Raw genomic sequence first — 20,718 nt, 5'->3', positions numbered from 1 at the left:
ATAGCAGGTCTATAGTTGTTTTTATCGTCTCCATCCGGAATCTTTTGTATTTCAGGAACTTGTTTAGTCGTTTTAGATTTAGAATCATTCGAAAGGACCCATTGGGTTTCTTTACTAGAAAGAGTGGGGAGTAATACCCCCTGCCCTCCTCTTCTATGGGAACTTGACAAACGACTCCTTTGTCCAACAACAACTGAACCTCTGCCTCTAAAACTGTGGATTTTAAGGGATCTTTCGGAGTTGGAGTGTGGGTGAAGAAATTTTGGGGGTAGGAGAGAAACTCCAATCTGACTCCCTCTGCTATCCCTCCCAAAACCCATTTGTTTTGGGTGACTTTTGACCAAGCAGGGAGAAAGGAAGAGAGTCTCCCCCCAACTTGGAGCCCGGCGTCATTGCTGCTTATCTTTTTTATTATCCTGGGATTTGAAAAGAAAGCTGCTAGATTTCCTTTGAAATCGATCTCTCTCTTTCCTATCGTAGGGCTTGCCCCTCTGCCTTCTAAAGCTCTGCTGGGGCCTACGAAAAAAGGGGGGCTTCTGAGGGACAGGAAACCCCCTTTTTTTGTCAGAGGCCTTCTCCAGGATGTCATCTAAAGATGACCCAAATAATCTGTCGCCTTCACACGGAAGGGCACAGAGTCTGGCCTTAGATCCCTGGTCACCCTTCCAGGATCTAAGCCAAATAGCTCTTCTAGCCGCATTTGTCATAGCAGAGGCTCTGGCGGAAAAGCGCATCACATCAGTGGAGGCATCCGTTAAAAAATCAGCTGCTTTTGAGAAGGTGGGGAGAGAAGCTAGGAGCTCTTCTCTAGGTCTTTTTTCTTTAAGATGTGACTCTAGCTGGTCAATCCATAGTCTCAGTGACCGGGAAACCCAGGTGGCTGCGACTGCCGGTCTGAGACAGGCGGCCGATGTCTCCCAAGCCCGTTTAAGATATATGTCCGCTTTTTTATCTAACGGGTCAGAAAGACAACCTAAATCATCAAATGGGAGGGCAGACTTTTTTGCAATTTTGGCGACTGGTGCATCCACCGTAGGGGCCCTATCCCAACTTGAGGACACTTTTTCTTCATAAGGGTATTTTCTTTTAACAGAGGAAGGTATGAAGAACTTTCTGTCAGGATTTTTCCACTCTTTTTTAATAATCGCCTGCATGCTTTCATGCATAGAAAAAACCCTATGCTTTTTAGGGCCTAATGCCTGGAAGGCCTGATCCGCAACTGATCTGGTCTGCTTAATGTCTTCCAGCTGCATAGTTGCTCGGACCGCTTTTAATAATGGCTGCGTATCCTCAGGGGAAAAGAAGGACTTCCCTGAATATTCCTCGTCCGAGGAATCTGAATTACTGGAATCTAGCTGCCCGGATTCTCTGGCCTCACTATCGGATGAGTCCATTTCCATACTATCACATTCTGTGGCTTTATCCGGGGATCTGGCACGGCCTTTACTGAAAGTCTTGAAGGATGCTTTGATTAAGGACCTCATAGATCTTGTAAGGGTCTGGGACTGTTCCGCTACCAGTTTGTCTATACATGCCGTACACAGAGGTTTCTGATAGGATGCAGATAGAGTCGTCTTACAATCTGCACACTCTTTGTGTTTTGACTTGGAAGACGACTTTTTTTGGAGGCTTTGGGATCTAAGACAGAAACACCTTATTAGTAAAAAAAAAGGAACGTTCTCACCATGTGAATTTTTCCTTCCCCATCCTTAGGACCAGTACCGGACTTGCAGGCCTCAAGGGGTCCAGGGGTTCAGCGCGTCCATCTGTAGGCTCCGACATGCTTGCTAGCTGGATCCTACCTCAGCACAAACACACTGTGCCTCCGCTGGCTGCCTGCACCTGCTGCCGCATTTATAGATTTAAAAGACGCGCCTCGGCCCTCACTTCCGGGTCCTGCGCGTCGAGGGAGAAGCCCCGCCCCCCCGACGTCATCGGCCAGCCCTGAAAGATGGCCCCGCGCATGCGCATAAGCGCTCAGACGCGCGGGCGCCATTCTCAAACTGGGCAAGCCGGCATGGGGAGCCGCCTGAACACGGCCACAGCGGCTCCCCGCAGGACCGGCAGCGAGTGCGGGCGCAGGCAGACTTGTGGGGAGCGGCTTCCGGCACAGCCACAGAACTACCGCTCCCCAGGGATAGGTCTTCCCACGGCATAGCCACAGACCCCCCCCAGCGCTGGTGCTTCTTCTTCTGAGGTATGTCGTGCAGTACTACTGCTGCTTCTCAGGAACTCCCATCCGGAGGACAGGAAACCTGAACTGGTGTTGGGTGGAGGTGTGTCCTTTTTATCTTCTCAGGTTTCCTGTCCTGATGGGAGGTCCTGAGTCGCACTGGGTGCCGTCATGGGTGAGGGGAAAACACCCTTCACAACAGTTTGCCAGATCAAGAACACTCTCCAGGAGGTAGGTGTATGTGTGTCAAAGTCAACAATCAAGAGTAGACTTCAACAGAGTGAATACAGAGGGTTCACCAAAGATGTAAACCATTGGTGAGCCTCAAAAACAGGAAGGCCAGATTAGAGTTTGCCAAATGACATCTAAAAAAGCCTTCACAGTTCTGGAACAACATCCTATGGACAGATGAGACCAAGATCAACTTGTACCAGAGTGATGGGAAGAGAAGAGTATGGAGAAGGAAAGGAACTGCTCATGATCCTAAGCATACCACCTCATTAATGAAGCATGGTGGTGGTAGTGTCATGGCATGGGCATGTATGGCTGCCAATGGAACTGGTTCTCTTGTATTTATTGATAATGTGACTGCTGACAAAAGCAGCAGGATGAATTCTGAAGTGTTTCAGGCATTATCTGCTCATATTCAGCCAAATGCTTCAGAACTCATTAGACGGCGCTTCACAGGGCAGATGGACAATGACCCAAAGCATACTGCAAAAGCAACCAAAGTGTTTTAGGGAAAGAAGTGGAATGTTATGCAATGGCCAAGTCAATCACCTGACCTGAATCCGATTGAACATGCATTTCACTTGCTGAAGAAAAAAATTGAAGGGAAAATGCCCCAAGAACAAGCAGTAACTGAAGACAGTTGCAGTAGAGGCCTGGCAGAGCATCACCAGGGATGAAACCCAGTGTCTGGTGATGTCTATGCGTTCCAGACTGTAATTGACTGCAAAGGATTTGCAACCAAGTATTAAAAAGTGAAAGTTTGATTTATTATTATTATTCTGTCCCATTACTTTTGGACCCTTAACAAGTGGGAGGCACATATGCAAACTGTTGTAATTCCTACACCGTTCACCTGATTTGGATGTAAATACAGTTAAATTAAAGCTGACAGTCTGCAGTTAAAGCACATCTTGTTTGTTTAATTTCAAATCCATTGTGGTGGTGTATAGAGCCAAAATTTTTAGAATTGTGTCGATGTCCCAATATTTATGGACCTGACTGTATATACAGATAACACTGGATCCACAGTTCAGTATAGCTGACTGCCAAAGCTTATTTACTCCCTCCTGCCATCTGCACAGAGTCCCTATAATCATGATCAGGAAATAGAATAAAAAATAATAATAATCTATAATCAGAAAATAAAAACAGATGAGAAAAAAAGGATATTTGTTACTATCTGGTTTTAACTGGCAGAAAAACTTTTCGGTGACACGTTCCCTTTAAGCACATGCTAATATTCTGTATAGACTTAGCCTACTATTCCATGTCATACTGAACCTAACAATCCAAGTTTAATTCATAAAGTTTAACCACAGTGTGTAAAGCAGGTGGAGTACCAGTTATTGGAAAGAATAGGTATATGTACTGCACACATGCAGGGAACAAATATTTGTGATGCTATTTTCATACTTATAGAGTAGAAAGAAAAGAAATGGAAGTATAAAAGGTCTTACCTGTTAAGTACCAGAATAAAAGCCGCACAAGACAAGAGGTAAAGCAAAAGAGCTTTACCCCTTGATAAAGCGATCACAGGACACGTCTCCTCAAACATCTAATCAGCAGAGATGTCAGGAGTCGGTCCCCCACCGATCACATACTGATAATATATCCCTGTGATGACTAACCTCCGGCACTCCAGCTGTGGTAAAACTACAACTCCCAACATGCACACTTGCCTCCATAGAAATGAATGTAGCATGCTGATACTGTGGACAGGTTATCAATATGAAACACTTGGAAAACTTCTTTAATTTATAGATGGCCCAAGAAAAGAGATGAAAACAATGAAAAGCTAAATATCCTTCAACCCTATAGACATAGCATAAGTAGCACAGAGATAGGAGAAATAACTTAATTTGCTCATCCCTGTTTACCTTACAGGTCTCTCAGAGCGAGCACTGTGGGAAAAACAATATGCCAAGTTGTGAAGCTCCCCTTCAGGAGTGTATATATTCTACCAGTCTATTTAAGGCTGTACTGGCATCTACTGCCATTTTAGGATAACACAATATAGAGACAAGATCATATACATAGCTACACATTTACTCAACTAATCTCTCTCCAGAACAATTCCTGCTGCATATTCCATCTACAACAGGCAATGGAAAACATGGAAAAAGTAAGACTGATCTACAGTACGTTTAAAGACTAAAGTACACAATTATGACAAGGCAGGGACAGGATCATTTATGGTAAACCAATGGAAATGCTCATCACCAAATAGACATAGAAGGAGATTTATAAAAACTGGTGTAAAGGAAAACTGGCTTAGTTGCCCATAGCAACCAATCAGATTCCACCTTTCATTTTTCAGAGCTCTCCCATCTTCTATGAATAAGTTCTCACCCAAGATGCCATGCTCAGATAAAATCCTGAGACGAAGGCAAGCAATAAAGCAATAGGTACTTTGGTTTGAATGGAAAAATTAAAACACACATCATAACTCATGTGGAAAAAGTGGTGTTCACTTACGCATTTCAGAAGAGATCCGCATTTATAGCATTCATTGCAGTCTCTTCCGAAATGCATTAACAAAAACACCACTTTTTGTACATGAGTTTTGACGTGTGCTCAGGGGCTGATTGTAAACTTCAAGTGGCCCTAATGTTGTAGACGTGGCCAGATTGACAGAAGACATGAGAACACAAGTGGGCAAGGCCAACGCAAGTAGATGCGATCAACTTAAGTAGGCTGGGTCAGCAACACCGTAGTGGAGAAAAAACTATTGCCCCAGCAGAGCCAAATACCATAATGCAGCACAAAATACTGCCCAGCAAAACCAAATACCACAGTACAGCACAAAGATGCCCCTCTTTGGTGGCCATCAATAGCTGTCATGTTCTGACCTCCTCCTGCAGTTATTTCTAATAATGTGGATATGGAGCAGGGGGCTTCGAATGTAAAATGCGGGCTACAGCACCAAGCTAGCCCTACCTTCAGCGTGCTGTCTGACTTCCCCTAGTAATTACCCCTACAATGCCGCCAGTACTATGCTCCCCAAGTTAACAAGGGAATAAAATAAAATAAAAGGGAGTTCCATTCCAAGCTGACGTCTGGAGTGCAGGCCGCAGGCCTTTTCCAGTCTTCGACCTAAGACATCTGTATGATTTGTACACTGCCTGTGGCCTATGAGGGTAAATGGCAGGGCAGAGACATGGACTCCCGTGCCCTGCTGCATTAATTGTATTACCGTTCTGATAATGAGAATGCAATTACATTTTGGAGGCCCCTTTTTTCTTTAAAGTTGGAATTTTAACAGTCTACCCATGTACCTATTGCTGGATTGCTTGCCTTCATCTGAGGAATAAAATACTCTTTTTTTTTTCTTGGGAATGCCACAAATAATTGTCACAAGACAAGATTTAATCAGCAGGATCAATAGCAATATGTGTTTTATGCTTACAGCAGCAAGGCAGACCTATGTACACCAGGTTGATGAAACTGCTGCTCAATGGTTACAGAACACACACATTGGGGGAGATTTATCATGAAGGGAAAATTTGAAGTCAGTTTTGCTTGAGTCTGCATTGGAGTCCATTATGCCACATTAATCAAATGTCTTATGTTACTTGATAAATTTGTCTTATCCTTAGACCTGACACTTGTCTAGAGAAGCTACTCCAGTTTTCCTACTCCACCATCCTCCTAGAGTGAGATTGTGACTTGCTGCAACTTAAAAAAATCAATAAGTCTGGAGTGAAACTCATTAATGTAGTTTACCACACCCACACCCACACCCACATTACAAAACTGGAGTGGGTGGTGTTAAAATGCAAAAAGTTGCAACATTTTGCACAAGAGAGTGCAAAAGAGTCACAAAATTTTGTGAAATCGCTTAAATTTTGTGCAAGTGAGTGCAAAAAGTCAGAAAAAAGCCCAATTTTTGCAACTTTTTGACGCCAGAATTCTGGAGTGAAGGTCTGATAAATCAGGGACATGGTCTATAATCTGATCCTGTAGCCATGTATTATTTCCCTGCTTCTTGCTAAACTAACTCTGAACACTGCGGAAGCATCTTTAGTCAAAGCATGTTTTTCACACTAACATTGATGCATGTATATCTTTGATACACTGATACATGGATAATACATGTATATCTCTGAAGAGACCTGCCACGATTATATATGAAGGGGCCCCACTCACATAACTGGCTTTGTGTGTAAAGTATTTTACTAGTGTGTGAAACAATCTCTCTCCTATTAATAACAGGTCCAGCCTCTGTACTCACTTTCACGATGAATGCACTGCAGTGAACGGCAGCGAGCGGGCCGGCCGGCGCGTGACTGACGTCACTTAGTAATGCTCCTGCTTCCTGAAGTGGGAGGAGCGTTACTAAGTGACGTCAGTCACGCGCCGGCCGGCCCGCTCGCTGCAGTGCATTCATAGTGACAGTGAGTACAGAGGCTGGCCATGTTATCAATAGGAGAGAGCTTGTTTTACACACTAGTAAAATACTTTACACACAAAGCCAGTTATGTGCACAGTTTAGGACACATAGGGCCATGAGGGGGACCAGCATAAGATGCTATATGTCTTATGCTGCCCCCCCCTCATGGCCCTATGTGTCCTCCACCGATCCACCCCATAACAGCGTCCTCCACCGATCCACCCCATAACAGCGTCCTCCACCGATCCACCCCATAACAGCGTCCTCCACCGATCCACCCCATAACAGCGTCCTCCACCGATCCCCCACAACACAGCGTCATCCACCGATACCCCACAACACAGCGTCAGTGCATCATCCACAGATCCCCCATAACAGTGCCATCCACAGATCCCCCATAACAGTGCCATCCACAGATCCCCCATAACAGTGCCATCCACAGATCCCCCATAACAGTGCCATCCACAGATCCCCCATATCTATGTCATACCCAGCCGCGTCAGCGGCTCATATGGGAAAATCCAAGCAAATAGACCTCTAGCACAATTCCCTTAAAATATTGCATCGCATATCGTTATCGCAATTTTTAGGGCCCTAATCGCAATCGCACAAAATTCCCATATCGTGCAGCCCTATTCTGAACTTCCAAGTCTCATTGCCAGAGGCATATAAAATTGAGTACCTAGCCATGGAGTCGCCCTTTACAAACATACGTGAAAGAATTGGTTGTTCTAAAGTTCAAGTGTGGTACTGTAATAGGATGCCACCATTGTAACAAGTCAGTTTGTGAAATTTCTTCCCTCCTTCCACTGCGTGGAAACATTTAGGAACCACAGCAACTCAGGCACAAAGTGGCAGATGAGGTAAAGTTACAGAGTGGGGTCGCTGGGTGTTGGAGCGCATAATGAATAAAAGTTGCCAGCTTTTTGCCGACTCAAGAACTGCAGAGTTCCAAAACTCTCCTGGCATTATCAGCACAAACGTTGTACTCCAGGAGCTTCATGAGAGGAGTTTCAAGGGTCAGATTGGCCTTAGAGCTTACAGGGAAACTACCTGATAGGCCTATGCCCAGAGGGCCACACAAGCCCTCCTCTCTGCCGCTGTCCAGGTATATAATAAGTGGTAATTAACACTGTTAGAATCAGGTGTACTCATGTACCCAGCCAGTGACCACACGTATCCTCCAGAATTGAACTTTTGTAGCCGCGTCTCACCTCCTAAGCCCCCTGCTCCATACCTTAAGAGACAACTGGCGGAGGAGGACAGAAAATGGCATCTATTAATTGCCACCACAAAGGGACAGATTTTGTGCTGCACTGTCATATATGCTTCTAAAGGGAAGGTATTTTGTACTCTGGTATTGCTGACCCCACCTACTGGTGTTGCGCACGCGCGCACCCCCCCCTCCATATTTTTTTTTTCCAGGGCCACTTTAAATTTCCCAGTTTGGCCTCATGCACATAGCCGTTGTTTGGGTCCGCATGCGAGCCGCCGTTTAGGCTGCTCGGATGCGGACCCATTCACTTCAATGGGGTCGCAAAAGATGCGGACAGCACTCCGTGTGCTGTCTGCATCCGTGGCTCCGTTCCGCGGCCCCGCTAAAAAAATATAACATGTCCTATTCTTGTCCGCGCTTTGCGGACAATAGGCATTTATATTGCCTGCGCCCGTTCCGTAAATTGCGGAAGGCAACACGGGCGGCTTCCGTTTTTGGCAGATTCGCGGTTTGCGGACCGCAAAAAACGGCACGGTCGTGTGCAGGAGCCCTTTCCCAAATGTCTGATGGAGTGATGTAAAGCGTGTCATCACTGAGCTCTGGAGCAATGGAAATGTGTTCAGTGTTATGATGAACAACGCTTCTCTATAACTGTCTGTAGGCAACAGTGAAGCATGGTGGAGGTTCCCGACAAGATTGGGTCTGCATGTCAGCAAATGAAGCTGGGGTTTTGGTCAGGAATAATAAGTTCATCAGTGCTGAGAAATACAGGCAGATTCTTATCCATCATGCAGTACATAAGGAAGGCGACTGATTGGCTTCAAATTTATTCTGCAGGAGGACAACAACCACAGACAGCCGATATTATCAAAAACTATCTTCAGAGTAAAGAAGAACAAGGAATCCTAGAAGTGATAAGACCCCCACAAAGACCTAATCTCAACACACATCCTTTTTGCTAATCTGTTTTTATTTTCTGATTACAGATTTTTTAATTCTGTTTCTGAACATGATTATGGGGGCGGCCATCTTGCCTGAGCTCTTCTTAACAGCATTCTCAAAGCATTCAAAAATTGCTTTGCAGCAGCCCCATGGGTCACACACACACACAAGGGTCAGGAGGGACCCTATTGACATACATGGGAGAGTTTTCTAGCCATGCTCTGTGCCCTGTGTAGAGGTCATTGTACAAGGAAAGAATAGATACGTTTTGACAATCACCAATTGTGAATGGTGTCTTATTTATACACAGAGGTGACATCTTTACAGGCAGGATTAGAATGATAAAGAAGCAGATAACTGCAGTAAAGTGATCTGTACCGACCAAGAATTGGTACCAATTATTAAACTTAGTGGCCTGTGGGAAAACTGTAGGATTTTATGGTTTTTCTTTAAATACAGATATTTAAATAGAAAATTAAAAATAACATCATCAAAAATTCTTAAAAATATGTTAAACATAAAAATGTGATTTAAACAATAGGTAATTTTCTGATGACCCATTCCCTTTAAGTCGGTCTGGGATTACAGGGAGAGACAGAAGGATTTGGTTGTGGTTAGTTCTTCAAGATATTTGGAACAATCTCCCTGCTGAGTTCCTTCAGAAACTGTGTACATGTGTATGTAGAAAAACTGACGGTGGTCATCACACAAAATATTGATTTGATTACAATTTCTCTTTTGTTCATGCACTTTGCATTTTGTTAAATGATAAAAATAAACTATTAACACTTATATTTTTGAAAGCAATCATGCTTTGCAGCATTATTCCCACTCCTGCCTAAGGCTACTTTCACACCAGCGTTTTTGCTAGATCAGGCAAAAACGCTTCCATTACTGATAATACAATCATCTGCATCTGTTATGAACGGATCCGGTTGTATTATCTTTAACATACCCAAGATGGATCTGTCATGAACACCATTAAAAGTCAATGGGGAACGGATTCGTTTTCTATTGTGCCACAGAAAACGGATCCGTCCCCATTGACTTGCATTGTGGGTCATGTCTTGCTCCGCATCCCAGGACGGAAAGAAAACCGCAGCATGCTGCAGTTTGCTCTCCGGTATGGGAACAGAATGCATTTGTGGAGCATTCCGTTCTGTTCAGTTACGTTTTGTCCCTATTGACAATCAATGGGGACAAAACAGAAGCGAGTTTTCTCCAGTATTGAGTCCCTATGATGGATCTCAATACCGGAAAATATTAACGCTAGTGTGAAAGTAGCCTACAACTTGTGCAGGTGTCAAGTTAAGGCCACTCAAAATACCCATCACCAGACATATTTGACATACTGCCTAATAAAATTAAACCACTGACCAAGTATGTTCTTGAGTATGGGAGGACTTAATCTGAGTAGTTCCATTCCAGGACTGTTCTACAGTCTTCAGTAAACCTGGAAGGGCAGTAAACGTAAATTTAGTGCAAGTAAAGATGGCGAATTATAAAATATTTGCTCCAATGTCTACATATAAGCATATAGTCAATATGTATAAAGTCAATAACATTCCCGAATATTACTGATGCCCAGTAAGACTGACCTAGTTATCCTTTTAACATTTTCCACATTCTCAAACACCAATCAATTCTTTTTACTTCTATCAGATTAACAACTATAACAAATGTGCCCATGGACCATCGCCCTATACAAACAGGAATGACTAGTGTCAGCTATGGAAAAACATATTGTATATGCAAAAGTCACCTTTCTACCATTCTTGCAAAATACTGTAGCTGAAGGGGAGCATAATATCTGCAGTAATTGAAATGACAACTGCCATCTAATTTGTAGCCTTTTTAATCATTATTCAATAATATAATTACTGAAGTGACAACATGATAGGAAGCAATTTGGTGTTCTAGTTGTTATAAATGTCTATAGGGCCTCATGCACACGACCGGTGTTTTTGCGGCTCGGGTGCGGACCCATTCACTTCAATGGGGCCGCAAAAGATGCGGACAGCACTACGTGTGCTGTCCGCATCTGTTGCTCTGTTACGTAGCCCCACAAAAAAAACATAACATGCCCTATTCTTGTCCGTTTTGCGGACAAGAATAGGCATTTCTACAATGGGCCGCCTGTTCCGTAAATTGCGGAAGGCACACGGGCGGCTTCCGTCTTTTGGGGATCCTCAATTTGAGGACCGCAAAAAACAGAACGGTCGTGTGCATGAGGCCTAAATGACACAGTTTGTGTTAACATCAGTGAATAAGAGAAACTTTGTAACATATCATAAAAGAGAAAAAAGCATCTTTACAGTTTATACCCACTTCTTCTGCTCCTCCTCCCTCCTAACATAACATTTTCTCTTAATTCTCTACTGTATTCATCTTGAGAGACAAAGATAACTGTCAACTAACTGAGGGATCAGATAACAGCTGCCCCTCAAAGTCTATGCAGATGTGAGGAGGAGCGAGCTGCAGTGAGAGAGAGACACAGGCACAGCCATGCTTCAGCAACTTAGTGTTTTACGGCCTCACAGCTACTGCTTTTACACAGACACTGCTCAAAACTTCTCTATAATGTCTTTCATTATACTGCAGGTCAAATTATTATTATTTTTTTATGTTTTTCTACTTCTTGAGCTAAAAACTTTGTTAGGCTGCATTTAAAGACCCATAATATTTTTAGTTTTCTGTCAACAGAGCTGTGTGAGGGCTTGTATTTTTGTGTAGTTTTCACTTTTGCCATCTTTGGGGTACAATTTAATTTTTAAGCAAATAAAGTCTTTTTTTTTTTAAATGGTGTTTTTTTTTTTTACTTTCTTTCCAACACTTTATTTTTTTATTTTTAAAAGTATAGGACTTGAACACGTCATCCTCTTATCGCCCCTATAATACACTGTAATATTTCTGTATAATGTCAGTTACAGTAAAACTGACATAGTGGCTATTGGGCCCTGCCAAAGGTATGGCCTAGTAGCCATCTCAAATTGGCATGTGGTGACAATGTTATTTTAGGGATTAAATGACCAGGATTGACTTTATCACCCACAAGTAATGGCATGGGCACAGCTCCTGAGCCCATGTCGTCACAGCACCATACTATTACGGCGCTATGCATTAACTACCTCCTTGTAGCAATGTTATAGAACAGCATAGAGAATTAATGTTTAGATGCAATATATTACTGTATACAGTACAGACCAAAAGTTTGGACACACCTTCTCATTCAAAGAGTTTTCTTTAGTTTCATGACTATGAAAATTGTAGATTCACACTGAAGGCATCAAAACTATGAATTAACACATGTGGAATTATATACATAACAAACAAGTGTGAAACAACTGAAATATGTCATATTCTAGGTTCTTCAAAGTAGCCACCTTTTGCTTTGATTACTGCTTTGCACACTCTTGGCATTCTCTTGATGAGCTTCAAGAGGTTAGTCCCCTGAAATGGTTTTTACTTCATAGGTGTGCACTGTCAGGTTTAATAAGTGGGATTTCTTGCCTTATAAATGGGGTTGGGACCATCAGTTGCGTTGAGGAGAAGTCAGGTGGATACACAGCTGATAGTCCTACTGAATAGACTGTTAGAATTTGTTTTATGGCAAGAAAAAAGCAGCTAAGTAAAGAAAAACGAGTGGCCATCATTACTTTAAGAAATGAAGGTCAGTCAGTCAGCCGAAAAATTGGGAAAACTTTGGAAGTAAGGGCTATTTGACCATAAAGGAGAGTGATGGGGTGCTGCGCCAGATGACCTGGCCTCCACAGTCACCGGACCTGAACCCAATCGAGATGGTTTGGGGTGAGCTGGACCGCAGAGTGAAGGCAAAAGGGCCAACAAGTGCTAAGCATCTCTGGGAACTCCTTCAAGACTGTTGGAAGACCATTTCAGAGGACTACCTCTTGAAGCTCATCAAGAGAATGCCAAGAGTGTGCAAAGCAGTAATCAAAGCAAAAGGTGGCTACTTTGAAGAACCTAGAATATGACATTTTCAGTTGTTTCACACTTGTTTGTTATGTATATAATTCCACATGTGTTAATTTATAGTTTTGATGCCTTCATAGTCATGAAAATAAAGAAAACTCTTTGAATGAGAAGGTGTGTCCAAACTTTTGGTCTGTACTGTATATACACACACACACACACACACACACACACACACACACACTGTATATAAATATATTTCGATTTGATAAGAATCCCTTCCTTGGGTATTTTTCTTTCAGACAGTTATACAATATAATATAAATACATATACATTTGTATACACACACATCACACACATTAATTAATGCTCTTCATGTTCTTCTGCTGCTGTAGCTGTGCAGTGATGTGTGGTCAGAGATGCACTTCTGCATATAGCTGTCCTGTTATTTCGGACCAGTCTGTTAATTTCTTATTGTTCTTGGTCTGAACAACAACTGATCCTGGTCATCATGTTTGCAGGCTTTTATGTACGGAGTTGCAGAGGTACACGAGTACCAAATACGGTGGCCATTAGATGTATTTGTGAATAATATCTTGTAGATTTTAAGCCCTTGTGGGCAGTTTGTAACTCGTCTTGTTTATGTTCACTGCAATTGTCTGTATCATGTATGTGCACCCTTTTCATATGTACAGCGCCATGGAATGAATGGCGCTTTAATAATAAAAATAATATAAATGGCAGTCATGTTTCCAAGCTGAGTAAGGCTACTTTCACACTTGCATTTTGGGCGGATCCCTCATGGATCTGCAAAAAAATGATCCGTTATAATAATACAACCGCATGCATCCGTCATGAACTGATCCGTTTGTATTATCTGTAACATAGCCAATACGAATCAGTCATGAACTCCATTGAAAGTCAATGGGAGACGGATCCGTTTTCTATTGTGCCAGATTGTGTCAGAGAAAACGGATCCGTCCCCATTGACTTACATTGTGTGCAAGGACGGATCAGTTTGGCTCAGTTTCGGCAAGCGGACAGCAAAACACTGCAGGCAGCGTTTTGGGGTCTGCCTCCAGAGTGGAATGGAGACGGAACGGAGGCAAGCTGATGCATTCTGAGCGGATCCTTTTCCATTCAGAATGCATTAGGGCAAAACTAATCCGTTTTGGACCGCTTGTGAGAGCCCATGACGGATCTCACAAATGGAAAGCCAAAACGCCAGTGTGAAAGTAGCCTAAGGTGTTTAGAATGTCTTTACTGACACCTATTGGTTAAAAGAGAGAATAGCAACTTTCAAGGCTGCTTCCATACTATCAAGGACTGCAGTTCAACCCATGGAAAGCTGTTTCACAGGAAAGCAGTCACAGTCAAGACTGGCCTACAGTATGTATGGTGTAGTGGTGCTGGTTGGTGTTAGCAGTGCACATGCAAGACAACAAAATCTGGATGTCACATTCTGTGAATGCTCTTTTATATGTAGTTGTATCTATAGTATGTTTAAGAAAATCACTTAGATTGTCAGGACATCCAGAAACCTATCCTAATTGCTACCTTCTATTGATGCACTGAACTTTAACCCTTTCTACCCCGGGCCAGTTTTCGCCCTTTTGCCCAGGCCATTTTTTTGCAAATCTGACATGTGTTACTTTATGTGGTAATAACTTTGGAACACTTATTTATCCAAGCCATTCTGAGATTGTTTTCTCGTGACACATTGTACTTCACAAATTTATGACACGACAGTCATAAATTTGAGTCAATATATTTCACCTTTATTTATGGAAAAATCCCAAATTTACCAAAAATATTTAGAAAAATTAGCAATTTTCTAAATTTATAATTTCTTTGCTTTTAAAACAGAAAGTGATACCTCATAAAATATTTATTACTTAACATTCCCCATATGTATACTTTATGTTGGCATCATTTTGTAATTGTCATTTTATTTTTTGGGACGTTAAAAGGCTTAAATGTTTAGAAGCAATTCTTACAATTTTTACGAAAATTTCCAAAACCCACTTTTTAAGGACCAGTTCAGGTCTGAAGTCACTTTGTGGGGCTTAGGGTACTTTCACACTAGTGTTAAAGTTTTCCGGTATTGAGTTCCGTCCTAGGGGCTCAATACTGGAAAAAAACAGATCAGTTTTATCAATTCGTTCTGCATTCTGAATGGAGAGCAATCCGTTCAGTATGCATCAGGATGTCTTCAGTTCAGTCACTCTTACGGTATTTGGCTGGAGAAAATACTGCAGGATTACATTGAAATGCATTAATACCGGATCCGGCACCAAGTGTTCTGAAAAAACTGATCAGTTTTTTCGGTCTGCGCATGCACAGGCCTTTAAAAATGCAATACTGCCTGCCGGATCTTCACAACACAAGTGTGAAAGTACTCTTACATAGTGAACCCCCCCCCCCATAAATGACCCCATTGTAGAAACTACACCCCTCAAGCTACTCAAAACTGATTTTACAAACTTTGTTAACCCTTTAGGTGTTCCACAATAATTATGTAAGGGCGCACTGCAGGGAGCAGAAGAAAAGGAGCGCCATATGGTTTTTGGAAGGCAGATTTTGCTTGACTGGTTTTTAGATGCCATGTCCCATTTTAAGCCCCCCCGATGCACCCTTACAGTAAAAACTCCCAAAAATTGACCCCATTTTGGAAACTAGGGGATAAGGGGTCAGTTTTATTGGTACTATTTTGGGGTACATATGATTTTTAATTGCTCTATATTAAGTTTTTTGTGAGGCAAGGTTACCAAAAAATGACACCGTTTTTATTTTTTACAATATTCGATTGTTTTGTGCAGGGGCTCGTTTTTTGCAGGAAGAGTTGACTTTTTTATTAGTACCATGTTTGGGTACATATGATTTTTTGATCATCCATAATTACACTTTATGGGGCAAGGTGTCCAAAAAAATTGTAATTTTGGCAGTTTTTATTTATTTATTTTTTCCAGCGTTCACCTGAGGGGTTAGGTCATGTGATATTTTTATAGAGCAGATCGTTATGGACGTGGCAATACCTAATATATATACTTTTTCTTATTTATTTTAAATTGACACAATAATAGCATTTTTGAAACAAATAAAATGATGTTTTAGTGTATCCATAGTTTTTTATTTTTTGACCAATTGTCTTAGGTAGGGTCTCATTTTTTGCGGGATGAGGTGACTGTTTGGTTAGGTACGCCTTTGATTGCTTGGTGTTGCAATTTTTGTGATGTAAGGTGACAAAATTAGCTTTTTTTGATACAGTTTTTATTTTTTTATGGTGTTCACCTGACGGGTTAGGTCATGTGATATTTTTATAGAGCTGGCTGTTACAATCGCGGCAATACCTAATATGTATACATTTTATTTATGTATTTCACTTTAACACAATAATAGCATATTTGAAACAAAAAAAAAAGATGTTTTAGTGTCTCATGTTCTGAGAGCTATAGTTTTTTATATTTTTTGAGCGATCTTATGTAGGGGGCTAATTTTTTTGCGGGATGAGGTGACGGTTTTATTGGTATCATTTTGTGGGACAAAGCCTTTTTGATCGCTTGGTGTTGCACTTTTTATGATATAAGGTGACAGACAAAAATGGCTTTTTTGATACAATTTTTTTCTATTTTATTTTTTTATGGTGTTTAACGGACGGGGTAGATCATGTGATATATTTAATAGAGCCATTATGGACGCAGCGATACATAATATGTGTGGAGTTTTTTTTTTTCAATTTTTTATGATAAAATCAGGAGAAAAGGGGAGTTTTTCTTTTTACACTTGAAACTTAATTTTTTTTTATTAAAAACATTGTTTTTTACTTTATTTCTGACTTTAACGTTTGGGGGTCTGATCCCCTCTGCAATGCATTACAATACATCTGTATTGTAATGCATTGCCTGTTAGTGTATTACTCTTTGTAATACACTAACAGGTTGCCTAGGAGACCCAGCCTGGGGCTGGATCTCCTGGGCACCCGTAGAAGGCAGGTCCCGATGCCGTGCAAGACTTTGGGCAGCCTCTGCACGGCATTGGGCTGCCTTCTCACCCATCAGGTCCCTGCCACAGCAGCGCTGGGACTCGATTGGCTGCCTCACCCGCAGCAAACCCCTTCTATGTCGTGGTCAGCGCTGACCGCGGCATAGAAGGGGTTAATGCGCCAGCATCAGTGTTTTAACGGATGCCAGCATATACAGCAGGAATCCGGCTACCGGGACCAGCCAGTGCCCTGCAGCTGATCGGGCGGGCGCAGCTCCTGCTCCCGCCCATTCAGCGGGCTGTAATAGTACGGTGCTGGACGGCAAGTCACGTCCGGATCTGCCGTACTATTACGGCGCTGGTCGGGAAGGGGTTAATCAGCATTCAATTTATTTTGGAAAAAATTCATAAACAAAACAATTCTACAATATATATTTATATATATATATATATATATATATATATAAAAATATAATGGAGAAAAAGGGCGGCACCAGCTAAATGAGAAAAATGTGGGTGCACGTTCTCAAGGAAAAAAGACTTCTTACCCCAATAATAGTCCAGAAAATGAACGGCACTCCTTTAGATGATAAAAAATAATTCCTTTATTCACCAGTGCGGTGCAACGTTTCGGCTCAGTGCCGAGTCATTTTCTGGAATAAATATATATATATATATATATATATATATATATATATATATATATATATACACACACACACACACACACACACACACACATACATATATATACACAGATTATATAAGTTTATTATACAAATTGTTCCAGTTGTGACACCAAATATAGGTTTATTATTTTAGGTTTTCAGTTCAATTACATAAAATTTTATTGTAAAAAATGTTTTGTTTTTTTAGCAATTTTTGTACAAAAATTCAATCTTCTCCTTTTTACATTATCTCAAATGGGATTTTTAATTTTCAGTTAATTAATTCCCAGTGACACAATCATAGGAAGGTCCCCAATCAGTCTCTCCCTTTGAATCATGCGACCAGTGTTCAAAGGGTTAAACATCTGAAATTTCTCTGATAGCTGTGTATTACAGCCATTGCCCTGCTCCAGATTGCAGCGGTACAGTACCAGCATAGTGAGCATGCTCTTCCTGACATGGCTTCTGTCTGCAGCTAATGACAAGCAAGCTTACAACCTGTTTTCTTTTGGTGATCTGAGGCTCTATTCCTGAGTTATGATACTTTTTCTTAAAATTCAAATTAGGCCTTTGGTGCAATGAGGGTGTCACCACTGCTCCTTTTGCACTCAAGCTCCACTCCTTACTGTGGCCAACCCCTCCCTGTCATTGACTGGCCCTATCAATCAAAGCTGAGCCTTAGACCAATCAAAAAACAAACAAAGTGTTTTAACCCCTGAGATTTTCCATTTTTGTGTTTTGGTTTTTCACTCCCCGCCTTCCCATAGTCCTAACTTTTTTTATTTTTCCATTCACATAGCCTTATGAGAGCTTATTTTTTGCGGGACAGGTTGTACTTTCTAATGGAACCATTTACGGTTGCATACCATGTAGTAGGGAGCGGGAAGAAAATTCCAATTGGGAACAAACGCAATTCTGACAAAGTGTACCGTGTAAAAAAATACCACACAAATAATTTTTCTTGCGTTTTAGTACTGAAAATAAAAAATGTAAACCTTTGGAGGAAAAACATTTTTTTCATAACCATATTCTGACCCCTATAACTTTTTTGTAGCCATGTGTACGGGGCTGTGTAAAGGCTCATTTTTTTTGCGGGACAATCTTTTCTTTTCAGTGATACCAATTTTAAGTGCACGGCGATGCCCATGATGTTAATTTTTTTTATTGGTTAAGTATTTTTATTTTAAGGAAAGGGTGATTTGAACTTTTAGTTTTTTTTTATTTATTTTTTATATTTGTAAAAACTTTTTTTTAAAACTTTTTTTAAGTCACCTTGGGTGACTATAACTGGCAATCATTCGATTGCCCACAGTATTCAGTGATGGCTAAATAGCCATTATTGACTTCAATTGCACTATATCAAAACAAGGCTGCCATCTAGTGGCCTGTATTGATATATACATCTAATTGACTCGGAAGCCGGCTTGGTGCTTCGGTCAATTAGATCGTAGTAACAGGTCCCCCGATCTCAGCCGGAGAACGCTGTTACCGGACCGGAAGTGCGTGACTTTCTGTTCCGGTCTGCGCAAATGTCACAGTTGACCACGGCATCTGAAAGGTAAGATGTATCCGATCAGCTTTATGGCTGATCGCATACATGTGCCGTGGGTCTCTGCTATTTAAAATAGCAGAGACCCCGCGGCTAAGGCGCCCGCTTTTTAGGGATCGGACCCATGACGTACAGATACATCATGGGTCCTTAAGGGGTTAATCAGGTAAACCACAGCTACGTGTCTATGTAAACAGTTTGATAGGCAGGTCACTGCTAACAGATTCCCTTTAATAGCTGGATCTATGAAGGACCAGGATCCTGTCTTATCTCGCTCTGTGTGTGTGTGTGTGTGTGTGTGTGTGTGTGTGTGTGTGTGTGTGTGTATATTATATATATATATATCTGTCATTGTAGTCCTGTCTGTAATCATAAGCAGATAACTGCAGTAAAGTGATCTATACAGAGACAAAAGTGGTGCGATGTGAAAAATTAAAAATGACCACCAACAATAGGTCATTTTCTGATGACACATTCCCTTTAACCCCTTTACTTATCCAGGCATTTCTAAGATTGTATTCTCTTGACACATTATACTTCATGATAGTGGTAAAATTGGGGCAATATGGTTTATCATTTTTTATAAAAATCCAAAATGCACAGACAAGTTTGAAAAATTCACCATTCGGCGCAGGCGCTCTGAGAGGAGGAGGCTCGTCTCCTCAGCACTCCCTCAGTGCGCCTGCGCCGATGACGTCTTCTCTTTCGGTGATGTCATCGGCGCAGGCGCACTGAGGGAGTGCTGAGGAGACGAGCCTCCTCATCTCAGAGCGCCTGCGCCGAATGACCAGAGGCGCGCGATTTTTGAAATACTGACAGGCCCGGCCGGGGGAGGAGATCACGGCTGGCCCTGTCAATCAACACGGCGAGGGGGCGGATTTCTGCTGCGGCTACCAGCAAGTAGACGCCCTACTTGCTGGTAAGAGCCCTGATTTACATATTATAAAACTTTGTTTTCTAAAGAATCGGCCGCATGAAAGTAAGTAAGACTATTATATTCTCCTATATCGTGCTATAAGGAATATAACTATCCAAAAAAAAAAAAAAGGAGTTTTGTGGGGTGACAGAAACCCTTTAAGGTGTGGTGTGAGCATTTTGACGGTACAGGTATTTTGCAGAAATGAATACGCAGCAGACCATGCAAAGTAAAAAATGGCAAGTTTTGACAGATATTGCATTTCAGTGCCCAATATGTTGTACCCAGCTGGTGCCATCTGAGAATCACATCACACTTCTTAAATTGATAGGCAGGTTCTACTGGGTACAGAAATGTGATAAATGTGGATATAAGCAGCTGTATGGGCTCAGAAAGGAAGGAGCGCCATTTGGCTTTTGGAGCACAGATTTTGCTGGAAAGGTTTTCAGGTGCTGCATGACAGACCCCCAGAGGTACCAGTAAAAGTGGCAACGCTCCTTAAGTGACCGCATTTTGGAAACTATACCCTCAATTTATTTATCAAGGGATAGAGTGAGCATTTTGACAGAAATTAAAACTGCAAGTTTTCCACAGATATGGGATTTTAGTGTCCAATATGTTGCACCCAACTTGTGCCATCTAAGAGACACCATGCCCCTTAAATTGTTAATAAGTTCTACTATTGTGACATCCAGATTTTGTTGTCTTGCATGCGCACTGC

At 41.8% G+C, this 20,718-nt stretch overlaps 1 protein-coding gene across 1 annotated transcript in view; it reads right to left on the bottom strand.

The window, feature by feature from the left end:
• ATP2A3 (ATPase sarcoplasmic/endoplasmic reticulum Ca2+ transporting 3) overlaps positions 1-20,718 on the bottom strand; it is a 202,597-nt gene that overhangs the window by 8,437 nt on the left and 173,442 nt on the right. The window contains exon 21 of the mRNA XM_040424852.1: positions 10,330-10,405. Within this exon, the coding sequence (XP_040280786.1) occupies positions 10,330-10,405 (76 nt within the window). The remainder of the gene's footprint in view (positions 1-10,329; positions 10,406-20,718) is intronic.

Source organism: Bufo bufo, chromosome 3 (genome assembly GCF_905171765.1).
Source record: "Bufo bufo chromosome 3, aBufBuf1.1, whole genome shotgun sequence".
NCBI classification, from domain to species: Eukaryota; Metazoa; Chordata; class Amphibia; order Anura; family Bufonidae; genus Bufo; species Bufo bufo.
This window is presented reverse-complemented; position numbering and strand designations above follow the sequence as displayed.